This window comes from Heteronotia binoei, chromosome 9, assembly GCF_032191835.1.
Source record: "Heteronotia binoei isolate CCM8104 ecotype False Entrance Well chromosome 9, APGP_CSIRO_Hbin_v1, whole genome shotgun sequence".
NCBI lineage: Eukaryota > Metazoa > Chordata > Lepidosauria > Squamata > Gekkonidae > Heteronotia > Heteronotia binoei.
The window spans coordinates 32,403,560-32,416,772 of record NC_083231.1 but is presented as its reverse complement, the minus strand read 5'-3'; the positions used below and the strand labels follow the sequence as shown (position 1 = coordinate 32,416,772).

The 13,213-nt window shown below is 38.1% G+C and overlaps 1 protein-coding gene across 2 annotated transcripts in view; it reads right to left on the bottom strand.

Annotated features, from left to right (window-relative positions):
* Positions 1–832: 832 nt before the first annotated feature.
* The window catches only part of SLC7A2 (solute carrier family 7 member 2), a 31,842-nt gene continuing 19,461 nt past the window's right edge, over positions 833–13,213 (bottom strand). For both annotated transcript variants that reach the window (XM_060246413.1, XM_060246414.1), the window contains exons 8-12: positions 11,631–11,733; positions 10,386–10,591; positions 9,895–10,061; positions 9,101–9,209; positions 833–8,044 (exon numbers count right to left, since the gene is read on the bottom strand). In XM_060246413.1, coding sequence (XP_060102396.1) covers positions 7,824–8,044; positions 9,101–9,209; positions 9,895–10,061; positions 10,386–10,591; positions 11,631–11,733 — 806 coding nt within the window. In that variant the 3' untranslated portion in view covers positions 833–7,823. The remainder of the gene's footprint in view (positions 8,045–9,100; positions 9,210–9,894; positions 10,062–10,385; positions 10,592–11,630; positions 11,734–13,213) is intronic.

Below are 13,213 nucleotides of genomic sequence, written 5' to 3'. Positions count from 1 at the left end.
TAGGAGAGCTATGGCTGACCCAAGGCCATTCTAGCAGCTTCAAGTGTTGGAGCAGGGAATCAAACTCAATTCTCCCCGAAGCACACTTGACCACTACACCAAACTGGCTCTCCTGATGTATTAATGGACAGCACAGGATAGCTCCCCCTGTGCTTATGGACTATGGTGATTGTACACTCAAAATGAATTACTGCACATGCCTCAAATGGAATGATGATCAAGCCCAGTTCACAGCATGTTCATAGTATGTTTGCCAACAAATGGGGTACACATAGAGTTGCCAGCTCCAGGCTGGGAAATAATGGAGATTTTGGGGGTGGAGCCCTTGGAGGGTGGGGTATAATGTCATAAGGTCCACCTTCCAAAGCAGCCATTTTCTCTAGGTGAACTGACATCTCCAAGCCACCACCCTTGGTTGCATGCCATTCCTTGTTTTAGTCTCAGTAGGAGACTATTGACAGTGTATGGGACTATAACGCACATCTGTTAACATTCCTGTTATGCCTTAGCTAAAAAGAAACACAAAGTTCAATCATTTGATTAATCAAGTTTCTCTCCAACAAATAATTTTCTTTATCAGAGGAAGCCTTTCCCTCAGAAAAGAGCTATCCACTGGAGGAAGTCTCCTCTGATGAAGAAATAGTGGGAAAACTCACAGGATTCAACTTAGCTGAAGGTCCCAAAACTATTGAAGTCAGCAAAATGACACAAGTTTGTGTCAAAATATCATAACATTTTGGAATTATAATAATTTCCAATAGATTATATCCCATCATTATGGTTTACATGTTTCCTCTTCAGTGTTTAAAATGCAAAATAAAACTATACAGAATTTACAATTTTAATCTTTATTTTAAAAAATACAAGAACAAAAGATTGTCCTAAACAGCCTTTTTACAGTGAACAGCAGCATACAAACTTCTTCTCCAATCTACAGTAACTAAAAACTACAAACATTTTCTTGTAAAAGTGAAAAAACCCAAAGCACCAAGACGTAGTTTTATTCCTTTGCACCTAAACACGTTTTTACATTAATAAAATGCTGGTTTTTCTCTAGCAGATTATGAAACATCTTGTACCGAAGCTGAAGGATCTATCCCATTTATGTGCACAACAGCAAATAACATTTACATAGCAACAATATAGAATACAATGTACAATATACACAGTGATACAGCAAACGTAAGTGATCTTTTTGATTTAAAAAATGAACACTCAAAAGTATTTTTGTGTAGCGATCTGTGAGTTTCTCAACCCTGACTCAGCAAATTTCCCTAGGAGTTTGCTCAAGACAGAAGTGAAGGAAATGCTTTGACTGATCCTATCCATGGCCTGTCAGGTCAAGCTGTGTGCAACAAGCTTACTCATAAGTAGGCCACTTTAGTTCAACCTTTTACTAATGCATTAGGCTCAACCAGTTTTTCAACTGGTTAAAAAAAAAGAGAGGGAGGAAAGAGTCCCCTTTGGCCACCCAAAAAAGGCTATGCTTGGGATCATGCAACTTGGAAGATTATAAAACTTGCAAGGATGGGAACTGATGTAAGGAGGAAGGTTTCTATAAAAGGTTTCCAAATAAGACCATACAAAATTGTCATTTATATACCATATGTTCAAATACTGATAGAATTCTAAGACCTTCAACAATTAATTTACCACAGGTGAACATTTATCTTTCCAATGTTGTAATATGAGTGTTTTATCTGCAGTAAGGGCATGGGGAGTCCATTTTTGTTGACCATTGTTTATCCTCCATAAACACAACACACGTTCAATTTATACTTATTTGATAAAGTTGCCTTAAGGCAATTCTAAGAATGAAACTTGAATTGGTCACATACAAAAATCAAATTAAAAAAAGAAACATTGATCATAATGGCCATTCAGTTTGAAAAGGGTTTTCTTTTATTTGAACAACATCCAATGGCTCTTTGGACCTAAAATGTATCACCTATGATCTGTTGTTGACGTAGGCAGCAAGTTTATTTACACAAATTACTTTACATATTGGGGCATTCATGTTTTTAATGTTGAACTATAAGACAGTAACACAATTGCTTTAGCTTAAGCCTTTTGGTAGTCAGAAAAAATAATTGCCTTTGACTACATTACTGGGGAAAAATTATTTTCTTACTCAATTTTGGGGCTGAGGGTGGGCTCCAGAAAGTCACTCTTTCTCACCCTAGCCAAGTCATTATCATTCTTCAGAGTTGTATGGGGTATGGGGAGGAACCATTGCTCTGAACTCTTCAGGTGAAGAGAAGGATACAGAAATATCATTGAATGAGTAGATAGGAAAAAAACCCTCAGCCTACTGAATCTAAAGATCCTTGTGTGTTCACATATTCATTTGCTTACTTCACTTTCAGCCAAGCTTTTCTTCCTAGTGGGGTCTTAAAGCATCTTACGTCGTTCTCCTCTCCTCACGTTAATCCTACAACAACCTTGAGAGGTAGATCAAGATGCGTAGTTAGTCTGTCTGTAGCAGTAGAAAAGAGCAAGAGTCCAATAGCATCTTAAAGGCTAACAAAACTTGTGGCAGGATTATGAGCTTTTGTGAGTCACTGCTCACTTCTTCAGATACAGCACTGAATCTGAAGTGAGCAGTGACTCATGAAAGCTCATACCCTGCCACAAATTTTGTTACTTGCTTTTTCTACTGCTTGAGAGGTAGGTTAAGCGGAGTATGTGTGACTGGCCTAAGGTCACTCAATATCCATGGCAGAGTAGGAATTTGAACCTGGATTATTCAGGCCCTAGTGTGACACTGTAACTACTACAATACCCTGACTCTCACCAGACGTATATCAAGGTCATTTCTTTTTGTAATGGGTGATGCAGCTCTGGCTTTGTTATTTCTGGAGGGATACAGGCAGTCTATTAAGTATGCAGGTAAATAACCTATATGCTTAGGGGTTTTTTGGTTACAAAATGACATAAGAATTACCCCCACCATCTTTTATAACACCGCTAAATTTCAGGCTATGGACTTTCAAATATGCCTGTATGAAGAAATAAGCTACTTTTTTTCAAAATCCTAACATGAAGCCATTATACAGATAGAAGCTCTATGCATGTATGAGAAATCCTGCATCATTAAAATAATCACTTTATATGAATCAAACAACAAAGGGCTTGATTAAAGAAACCTGTTATGAATCTTATTTTTGAAGTTTCTTGTTTGTCCAGAAGAACAAAAATTTACCTCATACATGAAAAAGATCCAGTAAATAATTATACTTAAATACTTATGTAGATATGAAAGCCTGTACACCAGCTCTTACAGTGTTTTAACAATTTCTAGAATATGCACATTTCCACCAGAATTTTTCACTGTTATAAGGAAAAGTATCAGAACATATATACACAGATACTAAGTGTGTATCAAAACTATGCTTAAGCATTTCTGAATTTATTTCATGTCTCATATAAAGCTAAGTAATCCTAATCTACAACTTTCCTGCTAAAATAAATATATGAAATAAAATGCTGAAAGTGTAGCAAGAAAACACAGCAGAGTTAATTTTTCCTCTTATTTTATATATATAAAAAACTAATGATATTTTAAAGCCAGGATAAAGAGCCAATGATGAAAAACACTACACAATAATACACTTTCGCCTTCCCCAATTTCACAACAAAGTAAAAAAAAGTTTTAAAAATTATTTATAGACTTTGCTATAAGCGCTAGGAATTAGAATTGGGAATTAAAACTGTTTATTTACCTCCCAGCATAATTTCTTTTGAAAGTATCCTTCAAATAGCTGGATACTTTTATTAAACAACTTCCAGAATCTGAGGAATAAGGGCTGTTTTATTTCACGTTATTTTTTCCCTGCGACACAGGTACACGTACACATTTCTAAAGCTGTAATTTAATTATATGCCTAGATTCAGAGGTTTCTTGTATATGCAGAGCTCCAGCATGGATACAGAGCCTCTTGATATGCCACGGCTTGTCAGGAACACATCCCCCTGAAAGCATGGAGCTGCTTCCATTAATGGATTGGATGTGATCAACCAAGCCAACTGGGTACTCTCTGCATGCAAAGAAACATAATAATGTGTGAACAGTAATACACAGAATTATTCCTCCTTGGAGAAAACCTGCAACATCTGGATCCATGTCCGACTTTTGCCAAATTCACAAATGGACATGTGTCATGTTAAGCAACAGTATTTCAAAATGTAACAAAGTTCCCAAAGAAAGCTCTCTTACAGGAGCCATCTCTTATGAATACTGCACAACCACACTACATTAATTAGGTATTCTTACATTTGTTTTCCATTATTTTTGTAGTGGTTTGCCATCCATCATGGAACTTTTAAAAGTAACTATAATCCAATGACACTTTGGCCAGACTGTCCCAGTTATGCCACAAGGACTTTCAATCATATGTGAGGCAAAAGTTTCCCACCGGAAACTCTATATCCAGGTGGGCCTACAGAAGTTTAGTGACTGACATTAAAATTATTATTTTCCTCATTACGTTATTTGTCTTAAAGATTTGCAGTGCAGCAAACAGAATGAAGAACATAATATTATGGAGATACCAATGTAAAACTATTTACATTTAGTAATGGCAGCAATCAGGGCATCCTTTCGCCCCTATAAAACATTTACGCCAGTTTGGTGTAGTGGATAAGTGCATGGACTCTTATCTGGGAGAACCGGGTTTGATTTCCCACTCCTCCACTTGCACCTGCTGAGATGGCCTTGGGTCAGCCATAGCTTTCATAGAAGATGTCCTTGAAAGGGCAGCTGCTATAAAAGCACTCTCAGCCCCACCTACCTCACAGGGTGTTTGTTGTGGGGTGGGGGGAAGGTAGAGGAGATTGTGACCGCTTTGAGACTCATAGTATAGGGCAGGATATAAATCCAAAATCTTCTTTTAATTAAAAAATTGCTCATTAAAAATGCATTATGTATTTCCATAAGTGTTCATTTTCAGCCATTTACAAACCTATGTATAAAAAGCAAAATTACAATGCAAGTCTAGTACATCCTGAAACTAAAAAGCACTGGTCATTTAGTGCTGTTATTAAGCTCAGCATTGGTTGCTTCCAAGATGCGAATTTTGTTTCCATTTTGGCATCCTAACTGGAGCAGGATTTTTTCTTTTGATGCATCCATATGCCATCATCCCCCCCATTCCAGGTTTTCTCCTGCTTTGACATGATTGTTCCTAACAATTGGCATGAAAGTTATTATCAAAGTCAAAGTACTTTTTCTTGATGTGTGGATGGGAAAGTGCATAATTTTGAAGGTCCTGCCCATGCAATAGCATTTTCCTTGCCTCAGGACCCATGCCCCCACCCTAAAATTTGTTTGGGAAATCCCTGGAGATTTGTAGGTAGTGCCTGGAGAGGAGAGGGAGCCCAGCAAGTCTGTAATGCCACAGAGTTCACTCTCCAAAACTGTCATTTCTCCCAAGGGAACTATAATCTGAAGATTGATGTAATTCCAGAACTCTAGGCCCAAATTGTGGGTTGACATCCTCATTTCTATTGGATGACTTGGGGGGGGGGGGGCTTTTTTAAAAAATATCAACAACTGTTCCATTGCTAACAAAAGCAAGATAACATTACAAGGAACTACTGCCTCTATCTATAAAAACTATTGACTTTTTAAAAGTGAAAGCTGGGAATTCAGAAGAGTTAGTAGGTCACAGCAACAGATCATTGCAACGTTGTTTGCTTCAACTGAGCAACTGCCCATTTTAAAAAAAAAAGGCCTGAAAAAGACTGCTGGTGGTGCGGTGTGAGTAGTGACCATGGGAGCCTGATGTAAGGAGAGCATGGAAGAGTATGTTACTCTAAGAATGCCTCTGCTTTTTCAGCAGAGAATCGCCACTGGGTGGAAGCAACCATTGCTAGGGTGCTTTTAGAAGTTATATGTGAAAAGAACCCGTTCTTCCTTTTTTTCTTTTTACACTACTGATATGAAACTTTGGACTGAATTTTTAAATATATGTTTCTAGCCCTCACCATTAGAGCAGAAAGCTTGAAAAATTATAGCAACATGATTCTAATACTCAGAAACCAGAAGGTAGCAGATAAACTGTATCACTCCTGCCAAAAAGAGCATCATAGCTTTTCCTTTCACTCTTTTTCCTGATCAGTCAAAGAAGGAGAACATTGATGCTCTGGAACATCTCTGGCTTAGCTGATTGCACGGTTTTATGTTCACTTACTGCTTCATGTAGAGGCCAATGTGCAAACTACACATAAAGCATTTTTTCACTACTACTTCACAGTTGGTGACACAGAAATACATCATACGCACTGCCATCTTCACTGGGCAAGTGATGACAATGTACAAAAAACCATATTCATCCCACCCAGTGACCCCTTTGCACCTAATGAAGGTGCCCATGACCTAACATTTATATGTAAAATATTATTTCATACTAAGGATTATTCATCCCTGAAAATACCACCTTTTATATTTCAGATAGTTTAAATCAGAAGGTTCCTCTCTTCTATATTTACTTGGTCTCTTACTAAGATAAAACCCATCTTCCCATAAAATAAATTAGTACTCTTTGTGATTTATATAAAAATGCTAAATCAGACACTGAAGGACCTGGTGCTGCAAGGGAGAGAATACTGCATGCTTGGAAATTTCATATTCCATAGCTGCAGAAATGTATAATCATAATTGGTTGGCTAGAGTCACGTTTTGTTTTTTTCCAGTCAAGTACCTGTGGAACCCACATGAGAAGGTTCACACATTCAGCTATATCACAGGGCACTTCCCTACTTGCCACATCATCCAGAAAAAATCCATTTACATAGATGAATAATGACCACCGCTTGGGCTGCTGATTTTCACTCACAAGAAGAACATTGAACAACACTGACAGAAGATTATTTCAATAACGATTTTACATCAGCAGGCACAAGTTATTAATTTTTTTTAAATACTGTTCTTTTGCCATTTTTCATAATAATGTCCATTGCTTACATAATTTGCAAAAGAAAACTGGGTTGGATCTCATGGAGGATTCCTGTGGACAGAAACTGGGACTGTTTGAGCCAGTCCTCACCTTCTGTTACAGACTTCCATGGCTATTCCTGAAGAGGTCCCCTTTTCCTCAGAAGCAGCATTTTGGGTTGCAACAGGAGGGAGAAGTAAGGGAAATCCTGCTCTATTACCAGGAATATCTTCTGTCCACAGAAATTTCTGGTGGATCCAAGCCATTGCACAAATATGGCATTATGCATGGCATTCTTAACATGCAGCACACAGTGTTGTAAAGCTACACCACATTTATGTGATTTGCATTCTTCAGCTACTACCACGAGCATTTTTTTAAAAAAATTCAGGTATCCACTGTTAATGTGGAATAGTTGTGTCTAATTACCAGGTTATTAATACATATTTAATGAGACACCACCACCACATGACTCCAGAAACAAACCAAGATGTTTCAGACAGCCCACCTTTAAGCTCTTCTAAGGAATTAGTTGTTGGTTGTAATCAATTGCCAATTCAAGATATCAGACTCTGCTCAGAAAAAAAGTCACTGAAGTGTTTAGCATGACAGAAGAGTCAAATCAGCTAACTTGAACATTTCCCTTCCCATCACCATCTAGTTGTTATCTGAAGTACAGCGCCCACCACAGGGAAATTACCCCTGGATAAGATCTCATGTAGCAACCAGAGTCTAGATCACCATTCATGCTTTCTAGGAGACATTTCTGTAAAGTGTATGTTATTGTTAATTCTTCATCAGCTAGTGTTTGACTATTTCTTTTAGCAACTCAGTTCTTTTACAGTTCATTGCTCAATAGACACACATTGATGCAGCAGTGGGCAGCCGTTAGCATTCACTTGTCCTTTCACTGGTAATAAAGTGAGCACTTTCACTTGAATTTTCGTTCTCATTGGGCCCTCTCAGAGGGTTCTTTTCTGGAGCTGCACTTTTTTCCAGGCAGCTGTCATCATCCCCAAGATGGTCTTCCAGACTGTCTTCATCATCGTCTTCCCGAGGGCGGCCTTCTGTACTATGTCGTATACCATAAGCAAAGTAAATAAGGAAACCTTTCAAAAAGAAAAAAAAAAGTTTTTTCCAAGCCTGTAAAAAATCACACAATATTTCTGTATCAACTGTGTCCAGGATTAACAGACCAGATCTCAATCACACAGTTATCCAAGGAGATCAGGATGATTCTCCCTTCATCCACTTTATTCTCACAACAATCCCCTGAGACAGGTTTGGCCAAAAGAGAGAATAACTTGTCCATGGGTTTCCAGTAAGATTCAAGGCAGCACAGAACTTCCCAGCCATAACCCAACACCAACCACTATAATGGCTCTCAGCTGAAGGATTGACACACAAACTCTCAGTAAGTTTTAACCCAAAATGGCTGACAGTGAACTTGAAGCAAAGAAGGATTTGAAATAAGGTATGGGCCACACTACACATTACAAACAGTGACAGAATGGAAATGATGGAGTTTCTATTCCCTACCGCCTTTTGTAACATGTATAAGGCAATGTGTATTTCACAGTGCATCAGCCATTAGGTAGGGCTCCTTGCCATGTGGAAATATATTAAAATATGTTTTTCCTTCATACATGCAAGGCAGGCCTTAGCTAAAGGCACAGAAGCCTTTCTCGAGTACATCGGTGAAACCAGCATATGGTTGGAAAGCAGCTGAGAAGGTCTGGTCCTGGCCAATGCCTGAATGGGAAGTTTCCTGACTAATGAATTTTGAGGTCCATAATGGAAGGGGGGAAAGCGATAGTTATATAATTAATACATTAAAAATACATTCCTGTGGCTCATTTTCCTCTCCATTTTCTATATGCGGCTTTGGCACGAATGATAAAATCAGCTTCTTCTTCACTTAGAGCAACTACACACATTGGTGTGGACCACTGTGGCTACCATACAACTACTGAATCATATGGGTAAGTGAAGATGCCAGCATTTGTCACCGTACAGTAGATTCAGCACGCAGCATTTTTCTTTCCCATCTCAGGTAAATAGACAGGGATAAACCAGAGGCACATACAGGCTACAAGTATGTGAAGCTGCCCTTACAGTGCTGCTTAAATGTTTATTTTGTGATACCTGCAGCCAGAAACACTCACCAAGAGCCATCCAGATGCTAAAGCGAGCCCAGGTCTCTCCACTTAATTGCACCATCAAGTAAACATTGACCAGGATACTAAAAGATGGCAAAAGCGGCAAGAATGGGACCTAGAGACAATTTCACAATTCAGTCTTTTTAGTGAATACTGACCATATTCATCTTGTACATGTCCATTACAGAATGCAATTAAACAGACATATCCATATGCCCGTTTTTTGAGAAAATAATTCAATCTTCAGCAAATCCTAAAGCCTAATACAACTCTTCCCATTCCCTAAGCCGAAGCAGAGCTTGGGACTTTTCCTCTCGTTATAACTGTTAGCTATATTAGGAAAACCTGGGACTCTCCACCCATCACTTTGGTTAAAACTATCTTAGTCACTATTTTTTCTTAATTAAATTTGCACCATAATTATTTCTCACCCTTTACTTCCTGCGTTTCATGATTCTTTGAATCTGCTGTTGCTTATTTCTTTAAACCTCCTAAATAAACTGCATAGTGAGGATCTATTCATTCCACCTGAAGAAAAAGACTGTAGCCCAAGAAAACTAATGCTGGAATAAAATGTGGTTGGTCTTGTTTATTTTTGCAGCAACAGACTAAAAATGCTACAGAATTAGTCTATAAGTAGACCGAATAAATGGCCTATAGAAATATGCTGTCATTAACTACAGCAGTCCACAGTACATTTATTTTTATCATAAAAGTTCATATCTGTGTTTCTCCAAAATGTCAGAACTACAGCTAGTCATATACCTCAAAGTGTATATGGATTCAGCTTTGCAACATACCATAAATGCTACTTTTTGTTGACTTTGAGGTTGCCTCCAGATGGCAAGTATGACAGCGCCAAGCAGTACTGCAAGACCTGCAAGAAGGCTGATACTCCAGGGCTCCAAATTAGCAAGAAAGTTAATTCCATAGGTGATCAGAATGCTTAAGCCACAAACCACAAAGGCTATGTAAGAGTTGACCAAAAAGAAACAGGAAAGAGAATGTTTCAGTATTTCAGAATCTTATATACACTGGGTCAAACCTTTATGTGACTTGCAAGATTTTAGCAACAGTGATAGCTGCTTTCAAAATTAAATCAAATGGTTTTTGTTATTTAAAATTAAACATAAAGAACAGACAAGGAGTCTCTCTAATACTATTTCAAGCCAGCATGCACACCTTTTTCCTTTCTCAGTCGTACACTTCAAATCAAGGCTGAGCTCCATCATTTTGACTGTGTCTTATTCCAAATTTGCTCTTCTGCTGAACATCAGCATTTCCAACTTACCCAACAAACCCACCAGAAAGCTGACCATGGTGGCAGACTGTTCGGTTGGCAGACTTGATGGATTAATCAAGGTTAAGAGGCTGAAACGGTGACTTTCCAACATACTCATTTGTGATTCACTTGCTGTTGATTCCCTCTCTGATCCTGCAAGAGCCTCTTTTTCTGTGGAATATTTGGGTTGCTCATAATTTAAACTGGGTTGGTACCTGTACACAAACAAACAAAACAGATGTTCCTGTATCACAAGGTTCAAAGGAAAGAGACCAAGCCTCAGATCATGTCAATACACTATAGTCCAAAAGCTCTTTGTGTTGTTGCCTAACTGAAACGGCCAGGAAGGCTCCCAATGCTTTTATCATTCTCCAAAATGTGTAAAATGGAAATATTCAGCAGGGCATTTCTGTAATGGGAAGTAGGCTGTAGTAATGTCTATGATTTTAGGCTATTCAATGTATATTCATACTATTGGGAGTGCGTCGCTCTTCTTAACCTTACAATCTAATACCATTGCATTGTTTGTATTATACTGTCGTTATTTACATTGTTCTTAATTGCATAATCCATTTTGCACCTCAGTAAAAGGTGGACTATAAATGAAGTAAATAAAAAGATCCTTCAGAGCCACTTCAGCAACAAATGAAAAACACTTCTTATTTTGTGCAGCATTTCTTCAGCTATGCATACTTGATTTAGAGATCATACAGTCTATATGCAGTGAGGATGCATGTCTTACTTAGGAGTGCCACCTTCCTTAGCAACTGCACTTCCCTGTCTCATCTGTGAATCACAGTATAGATATGTAAGTGTACAAGTAGCCAACTAAAAGATCTAGCTGCTACTGAGTGCAGTGCTGCGAAATTTCAATTGTCCCTGAACATCCAAGCCACATAATCCAATGGGGAGATAAAAATCTGTCTCAGAAATGGAATGCAGCTGGGAAGTCCCTTTCCATCAGCAAGCATGCTTGAAGGCAATGTGAACTGGGATTAAACAGTCCATGAGACAAATTTTGCACTACTGATGGCACTACTGTCCAATTAGCGGTATCTTCATGGAAGATATTTTACACACACAATTAGTATCATAAAGATTTTTTTTAAATGTAGCATAAGCTTTGGAGGGCCAGATCTTACTTTAAAAGATACATATCTAATTTACAGGTCAACCTCAGTGGTAACTGATGTCTGGACTGCACTGTAAATAATTTTCAAGTCTAAATTTAAATGATAAACAAGTGGGACTCACCTAAGAATGAGAACACAAGCTGCAACGAGAGAGTAGGCAAGAAGCGTACCAATAGACATCATGTCTACTAAGGCTTTTAGGTCAAAAAGAAAAGCCATCAGAGCTAGAAAAACCAAGATAGACAGAATTTGTATTAAAATGTGCATATTAAAAAACACATGGGATTTCCCTACCAATAAGCCATTAACTTTTAATGTTTGCATTAAGAGCCATGAAAGTGGCTATATAATTTTTGGGGAGTCATTCTCTGACAGTTATGGGAAATGGGGAAACACTATGCTTCACAGCCATAATCAAAGGCTGCATCATGGCAGCATTTCATAGCATTTTGTGACATATATTTGGAGACATTTTGCTGACCTAATTCCCTTCTCCCTGTCCTGGAAAGCCCAGGCTAGCCCAATCTCATCAGATTTTCGAAACTAAGCAAGGTCAGCCCTGGTTAGTATTTGAATGAGGGACCACCAAGAAATACCAGGATCCCGTTGCGAAGGCAGGTAATGGCAAAACCACCTTTGAATATCTCTTGCTTTGAAAACCCTACAGGGCCACCACAAGTCAGCTGCAACTTCACAGGGGAAAAAGTCCCTCTCTGAAATTTGGCAACTTCAGTGTTTACCCAACCAACACCATTGTTAGTTTTAATATAAGAAAATAACTTTTTATGTGCATAACATACATAATGTATTTAAAGGCATGCATAAAATGTAAGGGCAAAATGGACTAGGGACATCTCCCATGCAATCCATGGGAACTGTGCATTCTGTGTCCTTATGAAAATCCCATTTTTACAGGGCCTGGAGAGGAAATGTTCCTGGTGCCTTGTGCCCATATCAAGTGTCTCTCCTTCTGTTCCCTGCAGAAAGCTCATGCAAAAGGATTTTGAACCCCCAAGTGCTCATAAAAGACAGTCCCTCTTTAAACAGTGTTAAAAAGTAATAAAATGTATTGGGGAAAAGGAGAAAATGCCCAAGCATTAAATAGATTTACTTTGATAAATTAGGAAAAATGAAATCCAATAATATTAGTGTTTTATGCAGACATAACCCCTATGGTCTCGCAGACCATGGTTGACAAATTCTCCTCCAAAATAATTCCTTCTGTTCTTGATGTTAACAATCCTTTCATGTTACATATGCATCAGAGTAACCTATAATGAATGCCAGTCAGTTTCCTACCTAGCCCCAGTTTCCAAATCCATCGCAAAACATGGTTCCAGATTGAAGTTTACAAGGAACTGCATGTTGGTGCACATGTAATGTAAAACCATGATTAATATGGAAATAAAGGATCAGCTACCCTAGAAAAGGAAGGAAGGAGACTTACATGTTTCTGGATACATATATGTTCCTGAATTTGAACCTTCAGCATTATATCTAATTATTATTTCCTTTTAACTGGTGATGGTTTGTTCCTGAACAGATTATAGGTAATATGTAGCATTACTTAACTCCTACATGCTTTCCTTTCACATATGTCATATCCCTAACACATATGAAGTGCAGAAGCTAATATACTATAAATATATCACACCAAATTGCATAAAACTACAAACAAGAAGAATTCCTGAAGTTCTTAAATTT